The following is a 24501-nucleotide window of genomic DNA, read 5'->3' on the forward strand; positions in this document are numbered from 1 at the left end:
GTGTGTCTTGGTCAAACATTTCGCTTCGGTTTGCCGTGGTAAGTTTTGTCGATTTTCAGTTTTGTTCTGTTGAGTTGAAAGGATGAACTGTTCTTTTAGTAACATGTTTGCTTTGCGTTGGTCCTGTGTTTGATACTGAAGTGGGTCGTCCGTGTGTGTATTTAAATACACGCATACATTCATACAGACGTACATCCAAACTAGGAATCTATTGATTCCCCAGTTGGAGTGCAGTGGGCTAGATGTTTACCACAGGGCTGCGCCAATTCAAACAGCCTGTGGGGGGGAATGGTTACAGAACTGGTATGTAAGACACTTGTGTCTCTTTCTAATTGTAATTGTTATTATTTGGAAACGTTATCAAATTCATTTCCTTTTGCATTATGCATCTCTTTGTCTCTTGTTCTGTCGTTCTTTGCCTGACTGTATTTCTCTCTCTGTCAGTCACAGTGAGGTAAGGTGTGTCCGCCCACTGCATAGAGTAAAACTCTTTTTTTTACACACACATATTTGTCTATTTTTGTCAAATGGAGAACATCACGCCAAATGTTGAGCGAAGAAAAACAAGTTTACGATGCACCAGCAAAAACATCCACAAACATTACAACAAATCAGTCATGAAAAAAAAGTAACCTGTTTTGAACTACCGTTTTAGGTCGACTGTTTTTTTTTTTTTTTTTTTTTCCCCTAGTACCTAAGATACATAGTAACAAATAACATTCCAAATAGCGTGTTATCATCGTCGTTGAAATGTGAATGAACCCATTGTAATCTAGCTTGTAACATTTTTTTCCCTGTCTCTTATAACTGGGTTGTGTTCATTTTTACTAGATTTTGTTCTTGCAACCACTGTCAAAAATATGGTTGAATTAAAATTGAGCGGTTGGCACCATATTGAATCGCGTCACATTGTATTGTGTCGTGTCGTATTGCATTGTATCACACCGCGCTGCATTGAAACAGGGCTGAATTGTGTTGAACTACTGCCTGCTCAAAATGTATTTTTCATACATTTGTTGTTCACGTACCAAACTGCATATCGTATTGGTCTCAGTGGGAGAGATCCGCAACCCTGATACAAACTTATATGTCCAGATATGTTTGTTCGTGTGTGTGTGTATAGAGAGAGAGGAGAATTGTAAAGAATATACAAATACATATACATCAGGGTTTCCTGTTAGCCGGTAATTACCCGTTTCTGCCTGGTAAAGTTGATTAAAAACCAAAAAATGAAAAACTTGCCGGTCAAAATGTCGGCTCATACTGCTCATACAAAACGTAGCTATAATGAAGGCTGTCCCTAATCAGGACATTTGTGTTTTGACAGTGAAACAGTCTATTAACAGCATTGCAAGCTGCAAAGACACATTGGACACGTTTGATTGGTTTGAAGTCGGGCAGCGGAGGACTTTGTCGCAAAAAAAGGAGAAAATAAAATGTTACCTGGTAGTCTATAGGCTACATTTGATGCAATGTAGACCTAGCCTTTTTTTTTAAACAGGCTACAGATGTTACAGGTTACAGATGTTTCGTAACAGTCTACATTTCAGCGGCTAATGTTGAGGCTTTCCTCAGTCGTTACAGTTCGTCTTATTTAATCGTTACTGTTCATTAAATAGTCAAACTGATTTGAGGTCATTGTCATTCTTTCGTGAACCTAGGTGTACATTATATTTATCTTTGTAATAGACTGTAATTGAGAAATGCGACCGGTAAGTTCGGCAAATTTGTCCAGTAAAATAAATTCTCTCCGGACACCGGACTGGCAAGAAAAAGTCCTAGCGGAAACCCTGATGTAGAGCAGTTTAAGACAGACCTAATCAATAAACTTGACTGACAGGGTAATCAATAGACTTCTGTCTGAGCTGTCATAGGAGAGATCACAGATAATAACGTTGAGAGGGAAGAGTGTGTGTCACCCCCCCCCCCCCCCCCCCCCCCCCAAATCTTCCATGTAAAAAAAAAACAAAAAAAAAAACTACATAGACCTTTGAGAAGCTTTTATCTTGTGAAGTACCTTCCCTTGCACATCAAAGAACACAGCTAATGGAGACTACACTGTTGCTCTTTGAGGACTGTTTGCTCCTGCTAACGTTTACATATCATATGGACTGGTTAGGACGCCCTATGCCCTTGGTTTCCATTATGACCCAGAGCTGGTTACAATGGTTTTATTTCATTTATTTATTTATTTACTTATTTATTTTGCCCTTCTCTGTGTGGGGTCTGTATGAGACTACCTGCCATTATGCTATGCAGTACCACTGTTCACCTTATAGGCACAGTGTTTTCTTATTTACCAATGAGATGGTGGTGTTTTTTTGACCTCTGGAAATGTGAGTTTTGGGTAACCTTTCCCCTTAGTGCAGTCAGAGTCATGGTTCCAGTGAGCTACGCCCCGGATGACACGTCGAAATCGACGACTTGAATTAAGAAGGATCAGTTCTATGTGGTCCACACACTCAGCACTGGGATCAGATCTGAGAAATATCGCTAGATTAAAGGGGGTCGCCGAAGCCCATCTGTAGGACCTCAAGAGTCGTTTGTGTCTGTGTTCGTGACAAAGCCGTTTTGAAGATGCTTCAGAGGCATGTTGATGTGTGTGTTTTCTTTCTCGAGGTTACTGAGTCTTACGGGCGAACGCAGTCCTTTGACTCAGGGGAGCGCCAAAAACATTCCTGTCTCATTGTTTTTCTTAACCTCCCTAAAACGTTCTCATGTCAGCGCCATCTTTAAAATATTTGACCGTCATTTGTTCCTCTGTCTGTAATGACTGGAAGAGCAGTCGTTCACGGGATTGTTTCAGAAATACCAATAATTTGTTTCTTTCTGTCTCTCTTTCCCCATCTCTCTCTCTCTCTCTTTTTCTCTTGTGTCTTGACTTTCTCAGGAGGTGCTGAAGCAGCTACAAGGAAGCATTGAAGAAGACCCATCCGATTCCCAAGGACAAATCGACATTTTGGAAAGAATTAAAGGTAAGAGAGTTATCTTTATCTTATCCTACACTCTTCATCCAATCAGAGCACGCTCGCAGACACTTTCTTCTCCTTGTCAATCAAAATGAGACGTTAAAGTGACTGGTTAGCGTATCTTTAGTTAGTTTAACATTACCTCATTAGCACATGGCACGGAAAAGGCTCATTTTTGTGTGTGTGTGTGTGTGTTTAAATCAGAGATGAGCCTGGACCCTGGTAGTTTCCCTGGGGTGAAGCTCAGGCCCAAAACCTCCATGCAGGGCTCCAGCTCGGGGCGCTCCGCCGACAGCAGCCCCAGCCCCAGCCCCAGCCCTGTGGGGTCTTTCCCCAGGAGAGGAGCGGCCAGCGCGGACCGAGACAGCGCCGGGTACCTGGAGGAGCTGGAAAAAGAGAGGTGAGCTCACCAGTTCACCGTTTAAACACATAAACTGTTCGCATTTTGACTACGAAAGACTTGAGACAAATCTGGAGTAAATTTGGGGATATCAGAGAATTCAAGAAAGTTTTTTTTTTTTTTGTTTGTTTTTTTTTAGAAAATTTGGGGCTAAGAGAACTCTCAAACAAATAAAAATGGTTCTGCTAAGAGATTTTTCAGACAAATTAAAATTGAGGATTTTTTTTTTTTTTTTTGCTGTTTTCTTCATCAGGGTGTATTTACTATGTCAGAACATCCTGTCCTGACCCTGAGTTTCAAGTAGAGGTTTTCATGCACGCTCTTGAAGTGCTGTCCTCTTATTTCTCCAGTCATGTCTCAACAAAAAAAAAAAATATCACAGGTTCCAAAATGTATCTGAGAATTTGTTTTTTTTTTTTTTAGATGCGTGTTTGGCTATGCATAATTAAACAGTGGTTATCATTTGCTCGATGAATCGTGAAATGAAAACGGCGGCTTTCCGAACCCGACGCGAAATGAGATCGCTAATGTTCACGCTCGTCACACTTTGCATATTCTCTGCCCTGTGTTCTTGTTTTGCGTCAGGTCTCTGTTGATGGCGGAGCTGGAGAAAGAGGAGAAGGAGAAGGACTGGTATTACGCCCAGTTACAGAACCTCACCAAGAGGATCGACAGTCTCCCACTGACAGAAAACGTAAATAAAAAAAAATTCCCCAGATAAATATGCAAATGAATTAGTAACTGTGCCAATGCATGGTTTTTGTTTTTGGTCTGTGTTTTTCTTTTTTTTTTTTGCTTGCAGAATATCACTGTCTATCAGTTAGTTCCTGAATGGTCATCCTTTAAAAAAAACAAAAAACAAAAAAAGGTTAATCCCAGGGATGGCTCTCTTAGTTCTCTCTGCAGACGGACATGACTCGGCGGCAGCTGGAATACGAGGCGCGGCAGATTCGAGCCGCGATGGAGAAACAGCTGGGCTCCTGTCAGGACATGGAAAAGCGAGCACAGGTGAGGAAGGCCCGGAATCTAACAACGTTCCAGATCCTTCTCCGCCCGTCCAAAAAATCCCGTCGCTTTTTGTCCTTACCCCCCCCCCCCCCAATTAGTCTTTTTTCTTTCTTTTTTTTTTTTAAATTTTTTCAATTGGGGAACAAGCATTTTATGTGGACAGCCAATTAGAGACAGATCACGGAGATCCGGTTTTAAAAACACAGCAGGACTTTGGCACTCCAGATCTGGATTTGGTTTTATGCCCATAGAACAGTTTCTTGACCCCCCCCCCCATATGCATCGCTGTCTGATCTAACCTTTTCATTCTGGATGCTCGTGTGCCAAATTTTTCAGGTGCGGGTGGCGCGGATTCAGCAGATAGAGAAAGACATGCTGAGGATTCGCCAGCATTTGCAGACGCAGGCGGGAGATTCCGAGGTATTCCTACTGGCTCCTGCCATTACCACGATTCATGGGATTATCAATCAAACAGAGGAATGCACTTTTCTGTCATAGTGCCATGTAGACTAAACACTTTTTTTTTTTTTTTTTTTTTTTTAGAAGTTTTCTTTTGCCATTCTTGTCTCCTTTCCAACTGTTATGTGTGGAATCATGCAAATTGGACTATGTTTAATATGGAAATATATATATGTTTTTTAAAAATATTTTACTTTATCATTTGCATGGGTTTGAGCGAGTGACTTTCCATACCATGTGGACAGATTGTATAAGTGTATAAGTCGGTTTAGGATCAGTAATCTTCTTACTTACTGGAGATGCTGGGTTTCATTGCACATCAGTTTCACTTTGCTCGACGTTTGTTTTCTAACCTTTGACGCAGATCGTTCTGTGTTTGATTTCAAACCAAAACGTTGCACGTTCACTAAAAGTTCCACGCAAAATTGCCCTCTCTTAGCTGGTTACATCTTCTCTGTTATAACTGGATTTATCGTAATGACAGTTCTCTTAAGTATGAGTAAATCATCTCTTGAGGTGTATGCTTGCACGCTGTAGTCCATAGCTCTACTGAGAATCCAGCTCCCAGTAATATGTGCATGAGCACTTCTTTTCATCGAATTTTAAATGCATGATCGTACATGCGTTACATGACCTACCTTCTATAGGTTCAGCTTAAGAACCGTTTGATTCAGTTGTGTGTGTGTGTGTGTGCGTGTGTGTGTGAGAGAGAGAGAGGGAGGGAGATTTAATGTACATCCAGGATTATGTGTTTGTGTACACACACAATCATGTTTTAGGTCGTGCGGATGGTGTGTTTTCAAGCCCCGTGCTGCCCCCCCCCCCCCCCACCTCGTGTCTTTGTGCGCATGTGTGCTGTGTGTTTCAGATTCTTTGTGGATGTGAGCTGTTTAGCATGTGTTTCTTCCTGTTTGTCAGGATAAATCTCATTGGACACATTTAATTTCCCTCCCCCTCCGTTGCTCTAATCCTGCAGACTGAGCACAAAGCCTATATAGGTCAGACTGGGAGCCTGATGCTTCGGCAGCTGCTCTAGCCTACTGACTTCTGATCCAATCTCTCTCTCTCTCTCTCTCTCTCTCTCTCTCTCTCTCTCTCTCTCTCTCTATATCGTACCTTTCCTTCCCTCTGTACTTCCTTCCTTCCTTTCTTTCTTTCTTTCTCTCTCTCTCTCTGGAGTTTTATCAATGTATACTATTTCTTTTCTTTTGAATGCTCTCTTTCTCACATTGAAACTCCTCCTGCTTTGAATAGAGGAGAGGTGAGTCGTTTCCACGCCATGCCCCCCCCCCCCCCCCCCAGTCTCCCTGTAGGTGATGTGCACTTTCTTTTTCCACTCTCCAGCAAAGGATTCTGATTTCACTCTCTCTTCAGTTCTTCTGTGTTATGCAGACCTAATCTCTTTCTCTCTCTCTCTCTCTCTCTCTCTTTTCTCTCTCTCTCTCTCTCCAGGTGAAGCATGACCCCGTAGCCCAGGCTGAGGGAGCCCAGGCATCAGGAGACACTGGCATTGGCACTGCAGGGAGCTCTCAGGTAAGAGAACTGGCCTTTAGTGGGAAAAAGACAGCAGATGGGAGCTCCAGTGGTCTCACAGTAAACTAAGCTTGACCTGGGCGCTCTCTCCACAGCGATGTCTCAAATGTGACTGTTTAACTTACTGTTTACTTACTGTCGTAACTGCAAATGGACAACGGTTTATAGTTCGCTTTGTGAAGGATATTCTTACGCTTTCGTAATAGAGATGCCCCTGAAGGTTTTTTTTTTTTATTTTCTTCTTTTTTTTTTTGTCGAAGGTTCTCGGCACTGTTGTCATTTTATAGACTGATTGTTACTGTACAGGAGTCAGATTGAGCTATGTTCGATACGATGGCTCTCAATTAAGTTAAGTATCGTTTAGCGCAACAGATGGTGTATGGTGATCCAGATGGTCACTGTCCCTGTGAGCTCCATTTAAACATTTAATGAACAGACATATGCGTGTTCCTGATCACTTCACATCCTATATATGTCTTTGATTTATCAGGCAGTGGGATTTACCATTGCCCAATCCATTCGGTTATTTATCAGTTATTAGTTAGCTGCCATTTATCAGTATTCTGTCTGCAGTGAGACGTGAAGATGAAAGAGATGAAAAGCAGATGTAAAAAAAAAAAAAAAAAAAAAAAAAAAGAATTCAGTTTTCATTATGATCTGTTTCATGTTCAGTACCTGCAGATAAATGAATGGATGTTAAAACATAAGGCCTTTAGCTGCTGGTGTAGCTGCAAAATACCCCCCCTCCCCTCTCAACTCATGCCCCCCTCCCCCTCTCAGGGTTCAACCTCTCGGGCGGATCACGGGGCGGCCAGCGACATGAGCAGCGGAGGGAACTACTCTGTCCCTCGCAGACTCACGAGTCACCTTGGCACCAAGGTAAGATTTCGTTTAACCCAGTTTAAAGATTCTGTCTAAACCAGTTATCCCCCTTCTTTTAAAAATAATGCAGAAAAAATAATACATATATATGCACCACAACCTCATGGTTATCATGGTTTTGTCTTTGAAATAAAAATAAATAAATGTGTTCCTAAAATATATGGGAACTTGTCTCGCACATGCACAGGTGGAGATGGTGTATTCCCTTCTCTCCATGCTGGGGACTCATGATAAAGATGACATGTCCCGCACTCTGTTGGCCATGTCCAGTTCGCAAGACAGCTGCATTGCCATGCGTCAGTCGGGCTGCCTGCCCCTGCTCATACAGCTCCTGCACGGTAACGACAAAGACTCTGTGCTTCTGGGAAACTCTCGGGGAAGCAAAGAGGCTAGGGCCAGGGCCAGCGCAGCCCTGCACAACATCATCCACTCCCAGCCCGACGACAAGCGCGGCCGCCGGGAGATACGAGTGCTCCACCTGCTGGAGCAGATCAGAGCATACTGTGAAACCTGCTGGGAGTGGCAAGAGAGCCACGAACGTGGCGTGGATCAGGACAAGAACCCCAGTAAGGCGTTTGCGAAAACCCTGTCCCTCTCGTTCTCTTATCCAGTGTCTTTCTCGCATACGTTCTCATGTATATATTCTCAGACTCAGTCTCAGAGTGTACCCTACAGCCAGGAGTTGTAGGAGGACAGTAATCTAGTTAAACAAATCCTGACTTTTCATTCGTCTTTAAATTCTGCTGTAAAAAATATTTTTTTTTCAGGAATTTAAAATAGAAATAATTTTAACAGTTTTAAGTTAAAGATCAGAATAACGTACAGAGTTCTCTTATATCCTGAAGCTGTACTGTTTCCCCACTCAAAATGCAGAAGATTTATACTGAGGAATGAGTGTGCGTTGCATTGTAAAGTCATGGGATTGTCTTATATAATTAATGAATGTACATCATGCACAGTGTGTCTGTGTCTAAGCACTTAGTGGATGAATTTTTAAGCGCACAGCAGGGTTGAGTAGATGTTTGACTAATGCGAACCTGCGTTACTGTGTCGTGTCCTTAATATGTTCTTTTTTTTTTTTCTCTTAAATGACAGTGCCCTCTCCAGTAGAACATCAGATCTGCCCAGCGGTTTGTGTTCTCATGAAACTGTCTTTTGATGAAGAACACAGGCATGCGATGAATGAACTAGGTATGTGCTCACTGTTCGTTTGGGGAAAACAGGTAATGGTTTGTGTAAGATTATGCTGGCTGATAAAACTGTACAAGTAATTGTTTAAAAAAGAAAAAAAAAAAACTGTAGGATATCCGTTCTAAACTTTGGAATGTTGTTTACAGCAAAGCTATTCGGTTGTTTGGCTTTTCTCCATGGTAATTACATTGATTACATTTAGAGGAATGCAACATTAAAAAGTTAAACAGGCTGAAACGGTCTAGTCAGGGAGCAACACAGATTAAAAGAGAAAAAAGTGAATCTTCCAAGGATAATGAAAAAATCAATTTAAGAAAGGTCACACAATGCATTATTGGAATAATTTTATGTATCATTAGAATTATCCGTCTGTTTATCCGTCTATCTATCTATCTGTCTATCTACCTATCAACATATTGCCAGGCCTAGTTTAGTTGCAAAGCCAATGTGGTTTTTCGATTAATGGGGTTAAATTGGGGAACATGTTGCCTGCAGGTGGACTACAGGCCATTGGTGAGCTGCTGCAGGTGGACTGTGAAATTTACGGCCTAACAAGTGACCACTACAGTATCACTTTGCGACGATATGCTGGAATGGCCCTCACCAATCTGACGTTTGGGGATGTTGCCAACAAGGTATGTTCCTCCATTGATTTTTTTTTTCCCCATACCCCTAAAGGTGGGTGCATCTTGCATTTATATATATGTTTTTTTTTTATTTTTTATTTTATTTAATCAGTCCATCGTTGTGTATTCTAGCATATTTGTAGGCTCTCTTTTGTCAGTGTATGGGCATGTGTATTTATCTGTGCATTAATTTATGTTAGATATGTATTTGTGCGTTTTATTGACTGGGTCATTGTGTTTCTCCCCCGTTTGGTAGGCTACACTGTGTTCCATGAAAGGGTGCATGAGAGCTATGGTAGCTCAGCTGAAATCGGAAAGTGAAGACTTGCAGCAGGTATGTGCTGGAGTGGAAATGCTAATATTGATCCCAGTCTGTATTCTTATGCTCTCACGTGGTGTAGTCCTATGCTTAAACATATTTCACATACACGTGTTCTATACACTTTGTATTCACTTTATAACAAAATTACTGAGTTTTTTTTTTTTTTTATGGGCTGTAATTCATAAATCATTTGGTACTTTGGTAGGATATACGGAAATTGTGGCTTTTGAATTTGTGCTTTAATGGTGAAATTTCACAAAATGTAAAATGACCATAATAACATTTTTTTGTCCCTCTGCAGGTAATTGCCAGTGTCTTGAGGAACTTGTCTTGGCGTGCAGATGTGAATAGTAAGAAGACGTTGCGAGAGGTTGGCAGTGTCAGGGCACTAATGGAGTGTGCCTTAGAGGTCCAGAAGGTAAGGGCACGGAGGTATTTTTAGCTTCTGTGTGTATCGATGTTAAATCAGCATCAGTTATTGTACGTTAAAAAAAAATTGTTTCTGTTTTGCAGTGTGAATTTATAGGTTTGTTGATGTATCTGTTTTCCTCTTGTGTTGCAGGAATCCACTCTAAAGAGCGTTCTGAGCGCCCTGTGGAACTTGTCTGCTCACTGCACTGAAAACAAAGCAGACATCTGTGCAGTTTCTGGAGCCCTTGCTTTCTTAGTAAGCACTCTAACATACAGAAGCCAAACCAACACCCTTGCCATCATTGAAAGTGGTGGAGGCATCTTGAGGAATGTGTCAAGTCTCATTGCTACAAATGAGGACCACAGGTAAGGTGTAAATTTGGATGTATCTTTTTGAATGTTGCTTTAAAGTGTTTTTTTAGGGGTGGGGGGGCATTTTTAATTTGCATATGTAGATCTAATAATTTTTTTTTATTCTCTTTGTTTTCTTTTTTTTAAGGCAAATTCTGAGAGAGAACAGCTGCCTTCAGACACTTCTGCAGCACCTTAAGTCTCACAGTTTGACCATAGTGAGCAATGCTTGCGGAACGCTGTGGAACCTCTCCGCCCGAAACGCCAAAGATCAGGAGGCATTGTGGGACATGGGGGCAGTGAGCATGCTGAAGAACCTTATCCACTCCAAGCACAAAATGATTGCAATGGGAAGTGCTGCCGCGCTGAGGAACCTCATGGCCAACAGACCTGCTAAATACAAGGACGCCAACATCATGTCACCGGGATCCAGCCTGCCGTCTCTGCATGTCAGAAAACAGAAAGCACTTATTGAGGAACTGGATGCGCAACATCTGTCAGAAACGTTTGATAACATTGACAACTTGAGCCCGAAAGCCTCCCATAGGACCAAACCGAGACACAAGCACAACGGCTATGGTGATTACGATGGTGTCAGCAGGTCAGAGGGCTATAGCCCTAATGGTGTTGGGGTTCGGTCCCCTTACATGAACACTCCAGTGCTCTCCAGTCCGTCGCCTCGTGAGAATAGGGGCAACGCAGAAGGTGTCAGGCCAGAGAGAGACAGGAGCCTGGATCGAGAGCGGAGAGGGGCGTTCCACCCAGAATCTGAATCGGCCAAGAGGATGGGAATGCAGATTCCCACCACAGCTGCACAGATTGCACTGGTAAGGGAAGAGGTACAAGGCATGCACTTAGGGTTGGAGGATAGAACCGCCGGATCTACCCCCGATCCTCACTGCGTCCAAGATGATGTGAGTGGCATCAGACGTCAGGCTCCTGTCCACGGCCACTCCAACATTTACAACTATGGCAAACAAGATCTCCCTGGTAGGCCTTGCCCAATGCCCAAACTGGAGTACAGAGCTTCGAATGACAGTTTAAACAGTGTAAATAGCACAGATGGCTATGGTAAAAGGGGTCAGATGAAACCATCTGTAGATTCTTACTCAGAGGACGATGAGAGCAAATGTTGCGTGTATAGAAAATACCCTGCCGACCTTGCCCACAAGATACACAATGCAAATCACATGGAGGACGATGACGGAGACCTGGACACCCCTATTAATTACAGTTTGAAATATTCAGATGAACAGCTCAACTCGGGTCGGCAAAGTCCAAGCCAGAGTGAAAGGTGGGCAAGGCCCAAGCACCTTGAAGACGAACTGAAACGCTCAGATCAGAAACCACCCAGGTCACAAAGCCCGGGATACATGTTCACGGAGGGCAGTAGTGAGGGAGAGGACAAAATGAAAAAGTACCAGCCCCGGTTTGTACAGTCAGATATGTCCGGTGGATTCAGGTCGAGGGGTCCCAACTGCACTGAGCAAAGTGGCAGTGGGTCCGTTCATGGAATGAATAAAAAGATTAACCAGTCTATTTGCCACGTTGATGATTATGGGGATGAAAAACCAACCAACTATGGTGAGCGATATTCAGAGGAGGAGCAACCCGATGATCAGCCAACCAATTACAGCATGAAGTACAATGAGGACCATCACGAAGAGCAGCCTATCGATTACAGTTTGAAGTACTCGGAGGCTTCCACTAAAAAGGGCATGTTCAGCCACTCAAAGCCAACATCTGCTCAGAGCTCAGTCAAGGACCACTTAAGCCAGGACAGTTCGTCCTCTGTGACATCCATTAAGAATCAAGGCAGGGCAAAACCGCTCCACCCATCTTCTGGCCAGTCCCGATCTGGACCAACCAGAGTAATCCAAAAGAACACAGCTTGCAAGACACCTGCCATAAATCAAGAAACACTACAGACCTATTGTGTTGAGGACACACCCATATGTTTCTCACGGGGAAGCTCTCTGTCATCCCTGTCATCTGAAGAGGATGAAATGGAGGGGTGTAAACGTAACATAAATGCTACCAGTAATTACCCTACTCTGCCTGTTGCCGACAAAGAACCCGCTGTTGCTTCAGATCAGCGCACAACAGAAAGCCAGTCATCTATGCAATATGTCCGAATGAAACCTCCTAGACATCAAGGTTCTCATGTAGGACATGGTGATGGATCCAGACAACACAAGGCAGTGGAATTTTCGTCCGGTGCTAAATCACCATCCAAAAGTGGTGCCCAGACACCCAAAAGCCCCCCTGAACATTATGTTCAAGAGACTCCCCTCATGTTCAGCAGATGCACGTCTGTTAGTTCTCTTGACAGCTTTGAGAGCCACTCCATCGCAAGCTCTGTGCAGAGTGAGCCATGCAGCGGGATGGTCAGTGGAATAATCAGTCCCAGTGACCTTCCTGACAGTCCAGGTCAAACTATGCCGCCAAGTCGAAGCAAGACGCCACCTCCTCCCCCTCCACACTCAACTGGTATGAAGCATAAAATGAAAGTGCCCCCTCACACAGATAAAAGGGATATAGCCCCTAGACATGCAGCTGTAAATGCAGCAGTGCAAAAAGTCCAAGTGCTCCCGGACAATGACACGCTTTTACACTTTGCCACAGAGAGTACTCCAGATGGCTTCTCTTGTGCCTCCAGCCTTAGTGCATTAAGTCTAGACGAACCCTTTATTCAGAAGGATGTTGAGCTGAAGATAATGCCCCCAGTGCATGAAGATGACCATGGTAATGAGACAGAACCTGAGAAAGATGATGCCAAAGACCTAAAAAGTCAAGAAAAACCAACAACAAGTTGCGAAGTTGAAAAGGACATTTTAGACGATTCTGATGATGATGATATTGAGATACTGGAAGCCTGTATAAACTCAGCCATGCCAACCAAGTCGTCAAGAAAGCCCAAGAAGCAGTCGCCTTCTGCCACCTCTAGAATACCCCCACCTGTCGCTCGAAAACCAAGCCAGCTTCCTGTTTACAAGCTACTTCCCTCACAAAACAGAGGACAGCAACAAAAGCATGTGAACCTGTCTCATGGAGAAGATATGCCTCGGGTATATTGTGTTGAGGGAACCCCCATTAACTTCTCAACGGCCACATCTCTCAGTGATCTTACTATTGATTCACCTCCAAATGAGCTGGCCAGTGCTGAAACCACAGCCCCCCATGTTGAGCCTTCCAGTCAGAGACGAGATACGATGCCAGAGGGAAAAAGCGCAGAGATCAAAGATATTGGTGCTACTCCTGCTGCTTCAAATGAAAATGAAGGAGATGATATTCTTGCTGAGTGTATCAATTCTGCAATGCCAAAAGGCAAAATCCACAAGCCCTTCAGAGTACAGAAAATGTCTGATCAGCCACAACATCCCTCTGCTGCTCCCAGCAGTTTAGTTCAACAGGACTTTGAAAAGAAGAAGCCAACTTCTCCAGTGAAGCCAATGCCACAAAGCAGTGAGTATAGAGCTCGAATGCTTAAGCGGCCTGAGGCAACAAGCAGCTTTACTGACACCACTTCATATCCTGATAAAAACAAGGAGACCAAAAAAAACAGAACCCAAAGTTTTAGCTCCAAAGGATGGTGCAGATAAGCCTTCAAATACAGAGGAAAGGGTACGTCCGGGTTTTGCTTTTGATTCCCCGCACCATTATACGCCAATTGAGGGCACCCCGTATTGCTTCTCCCGCAACGATTCTCTGAGTTCACTTGATTTTGAAGATGATGACCTTGACTTGTCTAAGGAGAGGGCAGAGCTCAGAAAAGACAAGGATCAGAGGAAAGTGCCATCGAAGAACACTGGAGATCCACCTGCAAACAAAAGTGGGGCGGCTGCTTTCCAAACGGCCCCAACTAAGCCTCTTCAGAAGCCAATTGGTTTTGCACAAGGATCCAAAGAAAATGCTGGAGCGGTGCCTGATGAGAAACAGAAATTTTCAATTGAGGACACACCTGTATGTTTCTCAAGAAACTCGTCGCTTAGCTCACTGAGTGACATAGACCAAGAAAACAACAACAAAGACCACCAACACAAAGAGGATACAGCTCAGGTGGAAGTTTCCAGGCCTCAAGCATCTGGTTATGCACCAAAGGCTTTCCATGTGGAAGACACACCTGTATGTTTCTCCAGGAATAGTTCTCTTAGCTCTCTTAGCATTGATTCAGAGGATGACCTTCTGCAAGAGTGCATTAGTTCTGCAATGCCAAAAAAGAAAAAGCAACCGCCTAGAAACAAGGGTAATGATCAGGGAATGAAGGATGAAAAAAGCATCTTGGCAGATGGTATTTTAGCAGAGCAACCAGATCTCATATTAGATCTTACAGATACACACAGCCCCATATCTGAACAAGCCTTGTCCCCAGATTCTGAATCATTCGACTGGAAAGCCATCCAGGAAGGTGCCAACTCAATTGTAAGCAGCTTGCACCAGGCAGCAGCCAGCCTCTCTAGACAAGGATCTTCAGATTCAGACTCAATCCTTTCTCTCAAATCTGGCATCTCTATTGGATCCCCCTTCCATCTACCCTCTAATCAAGATGAGACAAAGCCTGTTGCCAACAAAGGCCCAAGAATATTAAAACCTGGTGAAAAGAGTACTTTGGAGGCCAAAAAGAAAGAGGAGGAAGCTGCTAAAAGCCTTAAAGGGGGTAAAAAGGTTTACAAAAGCCTCATTACGGGGAAGCCTCGACCCAGCCTTGACAGTGCATCCTCTCAGCAGAGGCAAGGTCAAGTTTCCATGATATCACGCGGAAGGACGATGATTCATGTTCCTGGCGTGAGAAGCAGTTCTCCTAGTACCAGTCCAATTCCAAAGAAACCCCTGCCTCGTGGCCAAGTCTCAAAACCGCCCTCACAAGGTCAGAGCTCAGGTAACTCACCCAGAGGCATGAAATCTCCCGCAAAACCTGACTCTGCGAGAGAACAGCCTCCTTCCCAAGGAGGCTCGAGTAAAGCCTCCTCTCGATCAGGATCCAGAGATTCCACGCCCTCCAGACCAGCTCAGCAGTCTTTAAGCAGACCCATGCAGTCTCCAGGTCGTACCTCCGTTTCCCCAGGAAGAAACGGGCTCAGTCCATCCAATAAATTATCCCAGTTACCCCGTACCGCTTCTCCCAGCACAGCCTCAACAAAGTCATCTGGATCTAGCAGAATGTCTTATACATCTCCTGGAAGACAGTTAGGTCAGCAAACGCCTACAAAGCAAAGCGGCTTGCCAAGAAGCACCAGTGGAATCCCTAGAAGTGAGTCTGCTTCAAAAAGTCTAAACCAGTGTGGAGTTGCAGCACCCTCAAAAAAGACAGAATTGTCCAGGATGTCATCTACAAAATCTAGTGGGAGTGAGTCTGACAGGTCAGAGAAACCAGGACTTGTTCGCCAGTCAACATTCATTAAAGAGGCCCCCAGCCCAACCCTTAAAAGGAAATTAGAAGAATCTGCCTCCTTTGAATCTCTGTCTCCTTCTTCTCCTAGCCTATCACAGTCACAGACACCGGTATCAAGCCCATCCTTACCAGATATGACACTCTCCTTGCCTTACCAAGGTAGTGGCTGGAAAAAGTCTACTCACTGTCAGAACTCCTCAGAAAACGGGGATGGAAAAGCTCTTAGGCGACATGACATTTCCCGATCTCATTCAGAGAGCCCTTCCAGACTCCCGATAAACAGAGCGGGAACATGGAAGAGGGAGCACAGCAAACATTCCTCTTCCCTCCCACGCGTTGGTACCTGGAAAAGAACGGGCAGTAGCTCCTCTATTCTTTCTGCTTCCTCTGAATCCAGTGAAAAGGGCAGGAGTGAGGATGAGAGACAGCCAGCTAACCCAACCCAAAGGTGTGGACAGGGCAAGGAAGGCAACGCCTCGTTAAAAGGGACGTGGAGGAAGATGAAAGAGAGCGAAATGGGTCATCCGACGACTTTAGATATTTCAGATCCGGCCAATGAAGCTGTCGGAGGCGGGCATCAGGTTGGTGCTTCTATGTCCAAGACTGAGGATGTGTGGGTAAGGATCGAGGACTGCCCCATCAACAATCCCAGGTCTGGGAAATCGCCAACCGGAAGCACGCCTCCTGTCATTGATAGTTTACCGAGCAAAGCACACGCTTGTGACTGGGAACCAAGCGATGCTCACATGAAACAGCCAACAGCGAATAACGAAAACGTGTCTGCGCGCAGGTTGGGTTCCGAAACCAATCTGAATTTGCTGAGAAGCAGCGAGAATCTCGACAAGAAAGGGACAGATATAAAGCCTGCTCCGAGCAACCCCAATATCACCACTGAAGTTCTGGAAATGGCAGTTGCGGAACGCACCCCTTTTAGTTCCACCAATTCCAGCAAACATAGTTCCCCTAGCGGCGCTGTGGCTGCAAGGGTCAGCCCGTTCAACTATACGCCAAGCCCACGTAAGAGCAGCGCCGACAACACTACCCCAAGGCCTTCACAGATCCCCACACCTGTGAGCAGTAATGTAAAAAAGAAAGACTCTAAAGGAGACACTACAGAAAGTGGGTCCTACATTGTCACCTCTGTTTGAGTTTGTTTTGAATGGTGGTGACACTGGTGTCCATTGGTGCTGGACCTCTATCAGAAATACAGACTGATATCACTTAATCTAGTCTCAGTTAAAAACGAAAAACCATAACAAACACAACTGTTGTAGATCATGCTGTAATTTAATGGACTATCATTGCTGGTTAGAACATAGGCAAACACACAGCTATCAGAGAATGAATGAGCTCTGCAAAGGACATTGTAATGCGAATTTGTACTGTACAGATTTTAATTATGTATATATTTAATTTAAACTCACATTAAGATCCTGTATCTATCTTCTCTGTCAAAGATAATCACTTAAATTTGAATATTTGAAATGTTGGAAGACTTCAGATCAGATGGACGTTCAGTACTAATGGTTTTTGATTTTTTTGAATAACTGTAAACATGCATTTATTCAAACGTTAATCATTTTTACAGCTGCAAATGTATATTCCTTCCCTTGCATGATCTGACCCAGTTTTACGTCTCCTCCAAGTGAATATGAACATTTCTGTGGTCACATGACATGTGTTGGTAGCTGTAGTGTAACCATTTTACACTTTTGTGTGTGGTTTTGAAAGTAAGGATTCAACCTTAACCTAGGAATTAAAAAAAAAAAAACATGGGACATTATATGAGAAGTAGATAGATACATTGCTCTGCTGTTTGCTGTATAATGTTACCAGATGTCTGTTAAATGAGACTTTTATCTTGAAAGGACTGAAGTAAAGTTTCGAAATTAAATTATTACTGTAGGTTTTTGGTGTTGGTATCTTTTTGAAAAGTTCATATGATGTTCCTTGTTAATCACTGAAAGCACATAATCAGATACATAACGTGTCGTATACCCGACTCACGCCTAACGCAACCCTGGGAAAGAAACAAAAAAAAACTTTCAATGGTCACTTTTTATTTTTGCTTTCTTTATGCAATACAATAGTTGGCTATTTATGGCTGAGGCATTTCCGATTGCAGAGAAAGAAACAAAATAAACAACATTTTCGTGAAGAAAAACAACATTGTACTTGCTCGTATGTTATATAAGCCTGATAAGGCATACTGCAAGGCATGAAAGTTTCAAACAAACTCAACCCTGGTTAAAATGTTAATGAGGATCTTTCCTATGAATCTTGCAAAGACCTTAGAGGATCTTGGCAGGGTGCTTGGAGATCTTGGTTAGATCTTTTAAGATCTTGTTGGATACTTAAAGGTGTAGTCAGTATCTTTATATATATATATACAGATATAGATATCGATATAAAAATATAGATATATAGGATCACTAAAGAACCTGCCTAGGACACTGGGTATATTGAACGCATTTTTATTTATACTGACAGATCTTAAAAAACTTTAATAGAATGTCAGATTCTATCTAGGATCTCTGAAAATCAAAAGAGAATCTTCGATGGGCTGTACAAAGATCATAAGAAGGATCCTGGCAAGGTCTTTGAATGCTTGATATGGGTGATTCCATGATATTTCAACCAAATGGGGAAAATCTTTCCACCACACCATCTTGGAATTGGCTGACAATTTTATTCCTTGAAAAATACACTCTGACATGACACATCCCAAATTTTTAGCTTCCTACTCCCCAAAATGTTCTGTTTAGAATTTATTTAGTACTCCTGAAAACTACCTTTAAATAAAGCATCTTCTTCAGTCATGGGCATTTTTCTGAACTCTGGAACTTAGTAACTTGGCCATAAATTTGACCAGAGATCTGAAATTTCGAATGCTGATTCAATATTTCCTGTAGATTCCAAATCTGTAATTTGGAATCTACAGGAAGTCAATGATGGCTTCTGGCACCTGCGACAGCCTTAACAGCAGACATGCTGTCTTCAAGGCTTTCTTCATGAGCCTTTAATGTCCTCTGCAGATACATAATGAAAGGTTATATCTGCTATGTTTTCTGAAGCCCAAGCAAACAACGGGATTGTGGACAGTTTGTGTCGTGTATTGGTAGTCTGTAGACCGGCTCTTGTGACTAACCTTTTTACAGTACCACCTATGCCATCGCAAGGGCGTTTACCATGGGACGTTACAAAGAGATTCCACTCAGCTTTTATTCCATTAAAGCCATCCTCATGAAAACACAAATTCCTGAAGTTATGACAGTTTTTGTGCTGGCTGGCTGCACTGTCACTGAAATAATGCATGTATGACAATTGCAGCTTCTGTACCAGCAGTGAATCCACCACAGCTTTGATGAACTTGTGGATGAACTACTGTCAGGCATTGCAGGCTTGAATAAAATTTCATTTTTGATGTTACAGAATTAAACCCGGAAATGACAGCGCAGCCAGCCAGAACAAAAACTGTCATAACTTTAGGAATTTGTGTTTCCATGAGGATGACTTGTATTTTCCTGACTTTTTATACCTCTTAATATGGTTCAGAGAAATTTTGTAACTATGTTTGGACCTCTTTATCTATTCAACCATTTCATCCAGCATAAAACAAATTACAGGTTTGGAATCCACCGGAAATATTGAATCAGCATTTCAAATTCCAGATCTCTGGTGTCATCTGTGGACAGGTTACCAAGCTCTGAAGTTCACAAAAATGCTTTATGTAAAGGTAGTTTTCACAAAGTACTAAATAAATTCTAAACAGAACATTTTGGGGAGTTGGAGGCTAAAGTTTTCGAATATGTCATGTCCGAGTATATTTGTATGATATATTATAAGGAAAAAAATTATCATCCAGTTCTGAGATGGTGTGGTGGATGCCTATAGTTCAAATGACAGGGAATGACCCATATGAAACCGTTGAGGATCGTGGTATTCATATGATATGAATAATTACTGTATATTTATGTCTGACTTGGGCTTGGTAATGTAAGGGGTAAATTCTACTGTGTTATGTGTGACAGGCTGGAGAGAAAGTGACAGGTGAGTACCAGCTTGCCTGCCTTTTGATAAATACCTGCCCTTGCTTCCCGACTCCATCCTTGACCTGGCTTCTGAAGTATCCACAATAAATTTTAGCCCTTGTTGTCTCTGCATTCTTACAGAATGAACAAACTAGGACTTATCTCATTTCTCTGGGATTCTCTTCTTTTGTCTGCTGTCTCCTTAAAATAACCCAGAGCCAGTCAGAGTAGGACAAGTTAAGTTTTTCTTACATTAGTCAAGACAATAGGGAAATTTGACCTCTGCATTTTAACCCACCCAAGGTAGCAGTCATCTCACACACACACCCACCCACCCCCAGAGCAGTGGGCAGCCACAGCTACAGCAGTTGGGAGATACGTGTCTTGCCCAAGGGCACTTCAGTCATGGATGTTGTGGGAAGGGGAAAGCACCCACTCCCACGTTTAGCCTGCCAGTCCCTGAACCTGTGACCCTCCGGTCGCAAGCCCGCTTCTCTGACCATTAGGCCACGGTTGCCCCATAGCTTTAACCTTTCGACCTGTGATTACCTTTTATAGGTAAAGGAAGTTGTTTTTCTAGGACTGTTGCTTTTGGCTGGCTGACTAGAGGTCTTAGGCTCAGTATTCTTTAAAACTGGTCTGTGACTGCTGTAAGATGTGCAGTACAAATAAAATGAAGTGAGCCCGGGATTTTTGATGTTTCAGAGAAATATCCTACAATACTAAGGTAATGGTACAGGGCACTTTTCCAGCTTGTGCCACTAGCAGCATTTTCCTTCTTTTTCCAGTCTCATTTAAACTTGCTTTTACAAATAAACCCTAAACTTATAAAGGCCATAGAGCTGTTTATAGTCTTTAGCAGGACTTTAATTGAAATTACACTTGAGGCATGGCACCTTTCTCCACTGCATAACTTCATCAGGGTACTTATGGTTCTGCTGGTTTTCGTACTGCAATCAATACTTTGCCACACTTTTTAGCCCATGTTTTTGGGCCGTGCATTCTAAGACGTCATATTATTAAACTAACCGGGAATATGCTGCTAACCCTTTAAGGAGATTGATTTTTCCCACGGGACCAGAGTTCTGCACCCCTGCGTTAGAAGCTCAGTGAAAATGAATTTAAATTCTTTTGTTTCTGTGTCACTTATCTATGCTGAAGCTCTTTTGTGTCATTTGTGTCTAAATAAATGAGCTGTCATGGTTAGGCTGTTTGTGGAGGGTCAAGTGAGGAATCAAGTGGATTTCCCTCATCAGCTCTGCCTGTTATTCAGAACAGTCAAGATAAACTGAATATGTGACCTGTACTGTGGAGGTCCACTGAAATAATCTTTCAGCCATATTTTTTCTTTTTTTTTTTGGAGGAAAGCCTTTAACAGCCTTTTGAGGTCATAAGGATAACCTTTTGTGACCCGTTATAACCTTTTGTGTTTGAAAGTATGAATTTAAGTAGTCCCTGAACGAGTATGGATTTCTTACAAACTTCTTGAATGTGATGCATTCTCTGCAATGATGTATAATCACCACCAGGGTGCACTATACACAGTCAACTGTACCTTGTAAAATCGCTTATTTTGGTAGGCTGATTCTGAGTTGCAGATGTTCTTTTGAACATTAGTGGTTTTATAAACCTTCACGATCCTGTACTCACTGTCCTATTCCATCCCTTGCAACTGGCCCTGGCGATTATTGTCAGTTCATATCTTTTCTATTAAACTTGTGATCAACCTTTCTCTCACAGTTTCCTCTTGGCTTCCATGTTTACAGACAATTTAAACAAAACTTTTCACTGGTATGTTAGGAACTTTGCTCAAGTCTAAGAAGTTGTGCCCAAAAATGGCTAAAATATTTCTAAATGTGAGGAGCAGATGTCATATCAGATGTAAAAAATAAGGTCTTTGCATTTGAATGATATTTCAAAAGAAAATAACACCAGGCAATATCAAAGAAAGTCCTGTTCTCACTGTCTTAATATGGGAAATGTGTGGAACATATATATAGTAAAATTTTGTTATTCTTTTCATGGGAAACATGAAGCTTGTCCCCCAAAAAGGCATCCGCTGACATTTCCTTTGGAATTTTTGCCTCGAAATTAAAGTTTGTCCATACTTTTTGTGTGTCGTCATACTTTCAGAATTGTCCCTGGGATTTTTTTGTTTTTGTTTTTAAAGAAAACAGCCATTTTCTTTAAAATTAGCGTCTTATATCTTTTGATCGCTGTTTGCCTTTCCTCTCTCTGGGCTGACTCAGTGACGAGACTGTTTAGGGAATCGGAAGGGACTTCCTGTGTTTCTTCTCATTTGACTTGCGGCTGAAACCACCGCACCACTCCTGTCGAGAAGAGGCTTCATTGAACCTCGGTAAGCTGGCCTCCCCTCTCTCCTTTTCTCCTTTTTTCTTTTTTTTTTGTTTTTATCAAAGTTAGTGTTTTTTTTATGTTATGTTAAATGGAATGTATTGATTGGCTAATTTATGCATATACATAGAGCTCCTTATAAAGCCTTGTTTTGCTGGGACTTTGAAAACATGAACACCTAACTACGGTCCAATTGTAACCTAAAGATAAACCAGGACCTTGGAAGAAGCAGAGCATTATGATATGGTATAGGATCACCAATGACTTCTTTCATGTCTGTCTAATGGTTGGAAATAAGTCTCTCTCTCTCTCTCTGTGTGTTGGAGTGTTGTACATCATGTGAGAAGAAAATCTTCTGATTATAATTTGCTTTCAAACAGTGTAAGGACTCGGTTTGTCATAGTTAAGACACGAAATGCCACTCTAACATTAAACTAAACATGCGTTTTTTTTTGTCTTTCCCTCAGGCTGAATTTGTCTACTTGTCATGTTTCCTTGATTATTTTGTGTGCGTGTGTGTGTGTGTGTGTGTGTGTGTGTGTGTGTGTGTGTGCGCCACAGAAAGAGCGAAATACGTAAAGCATTCTTATTCAAACAAAGTTATTCAAACAAAGTTCAAACATTCAAACAAAGTTATTCAAATGAAGAAAGAAAAAAAAAGTGTCTGTTAACTCGTGATACCGTTTGGGAAGGTGTGTTGACAGGAATGGATATAGTAAAAGTAATGACATGTACCGTTTATTTTCTCTTCAGGATAAACATGGAGGACAGTGACAATCATGTGGATTATTTCAATTACACAAATGAGAGTGAGGATTCCAATTTCAGTTATTACGAATCATATTATAATGGAACAGATGACACAGCAGGGCCAAGAGACGTTATAAAAAAGGTGTCCCTGGCCCTTTACTTTCTTACCTGTCTGCTCGGCGTCCCGGGAAACGCTGCCGTGGTGTGGATTGCAGGATGTAAGATGAGAAGGACGGTCAACACCATCTGGTTTGTGAACCTGGCTGTCGCTGATCTCTTCTGCTGTCTCTCCATCCCTTTTTCCGTGGTGGAGATTTTTCTCGACCATCACTGGCCTTACGGAAACGCCATGTGCAAGGTTCTGTCCTCTGTAATAATTATTAATATGTTTGCCAGTGTCTTCACGCTGACCCTGATCAGTCTGGACCGGTTTGCTCTGGTGATCAAACCCGTCTGGGCCCAGAACCATCGCAAACTATCGCTCGCCTGGATTCTCTGCGGAGTTGCCTGGATGTTAAGTTTGGGTCTCAGTCTGCCCACCATGATCTTAAAGGGTACCAGGTCTGACGAATTTTTCAACGTAACACTTTGCACATACCATCACGACAGTGACGCGTACTCCTACTACGACGAGGATCAAACCCCCGACCGCTCAGCCTTAAAGACCATTGGTACCATCCGGTTTGTATTTGGCTTCCTGTTTCCCCTCATCACCATCACGGTATGTTACGCGTTCATCGCCCAAAGGTTGAGAGCTAGCCGCTTTCGCTCTGACAAGGCATTTCGAATCATGTTGGCGGTCGTGGTGACGTTCTTTCTCTGCTGGGTCCCGTATCACGTGGCTGGACTGGTCCAGGATTATGGTGAAGAGCAGATTTCCCAAGTGGCATTTATGCTGGACCCGTTGGCTCTCTCCCTGGCATATATAAACAGCTGCCTGAACCCGGTTCTGTATGTATTCATGGGACAGGACTTCAAGTCACAAGTCAGGCTCTCTCTCAGACGGGTCTTTGAGAACGCCTTCAGCGAGGGTACAACAAACACCACAGTTCACACCAAAGGGCAGAAATGTTCAGCCTCTAACTCCTCAGCGATGCAACTGCAATATGTAACCTCACATCAGACACATTCCTTCTGACAGTACAAGCGGACTCACTTAAGTCAAATCTTGCACTGTTCTATTATGACAAAATGTTAATAGAATACAGAAGCACAGGTGCACAAACTGGTTCTGTTGTATTGTGAAGTAGTGAAAAGTTGATATGATACTCACTGCACCTGTATTAACTGCTGTGTGTAACCTTGGGTTTCACCCAGTTTAATTTCGAGTTCATTTGCCCAAAGAGGAGACATCAAATATAATGGCACATTCTCTGTGATGTTTCTATATTATGTGAACAGACTGAAAAAGCAGTTTATTAGGGTTTGAACATGTCGAATCTGTTAAATGTATTAGCACAAATTTATGGGGACAAACAGACATTAGCTAATATTTTTTTTGACATTTTGAGAAAGATTTAAAAAAAAGCCCATTTTCAACAACTCAGGTTAACCTTGCATTTGGAAATACAGTCCTATGCGCTTGTTTTTTTTTTTAAACTCTTTTGAACTCTTTTCTGATCTTATTTGTTCAGTTTTAAACATTTCAAATCACAGAAGTGTAGCTTTGATGTTAATGACTTCCCGTTTGTGGGGCTAAATGCAAACCCAGAAGTGCCTGAATTCAAAAGGAAGGAAGAGTCATTTACTTTTGCTGGGCATGTACACTTCTTTAACGTTATCATGCCACAGATCAGCATTTTACGTGTTAACCAAACCAGG

General features: G+C 42.6%; 2 protein-coding genes across 2 annotated transcripts in view; both read left to right on the forward strand.

Moving 5' to 3' along the window:
• The window catches only part of apc (APC regulator of WNT signaling pathway), a 35057-nt gene extending 17483 nt beyond the window's left edge, over nt 1-17574 (forward strand). The window contains 15 exon segments of the mRNA XM_030767172.1: nt 2891-2975; nt 3174-3369; nt 3955-4063; nt 4264-4377; nt 4714-4797; nt 6289-6369; nt 7150-7248; nt 7439-7817; nt 8347-8442; nt 8938-9077; nt 9325-9402; nt 9692-9808; nt 9953-10167; nt 10301-13715; nt 13717-17574. Of these exon segments, the coding sequence (XP_030623032.1) occupies nt 2891-2975; nt 3174-3369; nt 3955-4063; nt 4264-4377; nt 4714-4797; nt 6289-6369; nt 7150-7248; nt 7439-7817; nt 8347-8442; nt 8938-9077; nt 9325-9402; nt 9692-9808; nt 9953-10167; nt 10301-13715; nt 13717-16692 (8184 nt within the window). The 3' untranslated portion in view covers nt 16693-17574.
• A 5116-nt stretch (nt 17575-22690) lies between these two features.
• Nucleotides 22691-23818, forward strand: c3ar1 (C3a anaphylatoxin chemotactic receptor). Its single transcript, XM_030768069.1, has one exon. The coding sequence runs from the start codon at nt 22691-22693 to the stop codon at nt 23816-23818; it is 1128 nt and encodes a 375-aa protein (XP_030623929.1).
• The last annotated feature ends 683 nt before the right edge of the window (nt 23819-24501 follow it).

This window comes from Chanos chanos, chromosome 3 (genome assembly GCF_902362185.1).
Source record: "Chanos chanos chromosome 3, fChaCha1.1, whole genome shotgun sequence".
In the NCBI taxonomy this organism is placed as follows: Eukaryota; Metazoa; Chordata; class Actinopteri; order Gonorynchiformes; family Chanidae; genus Chanos; species Chanos chanos.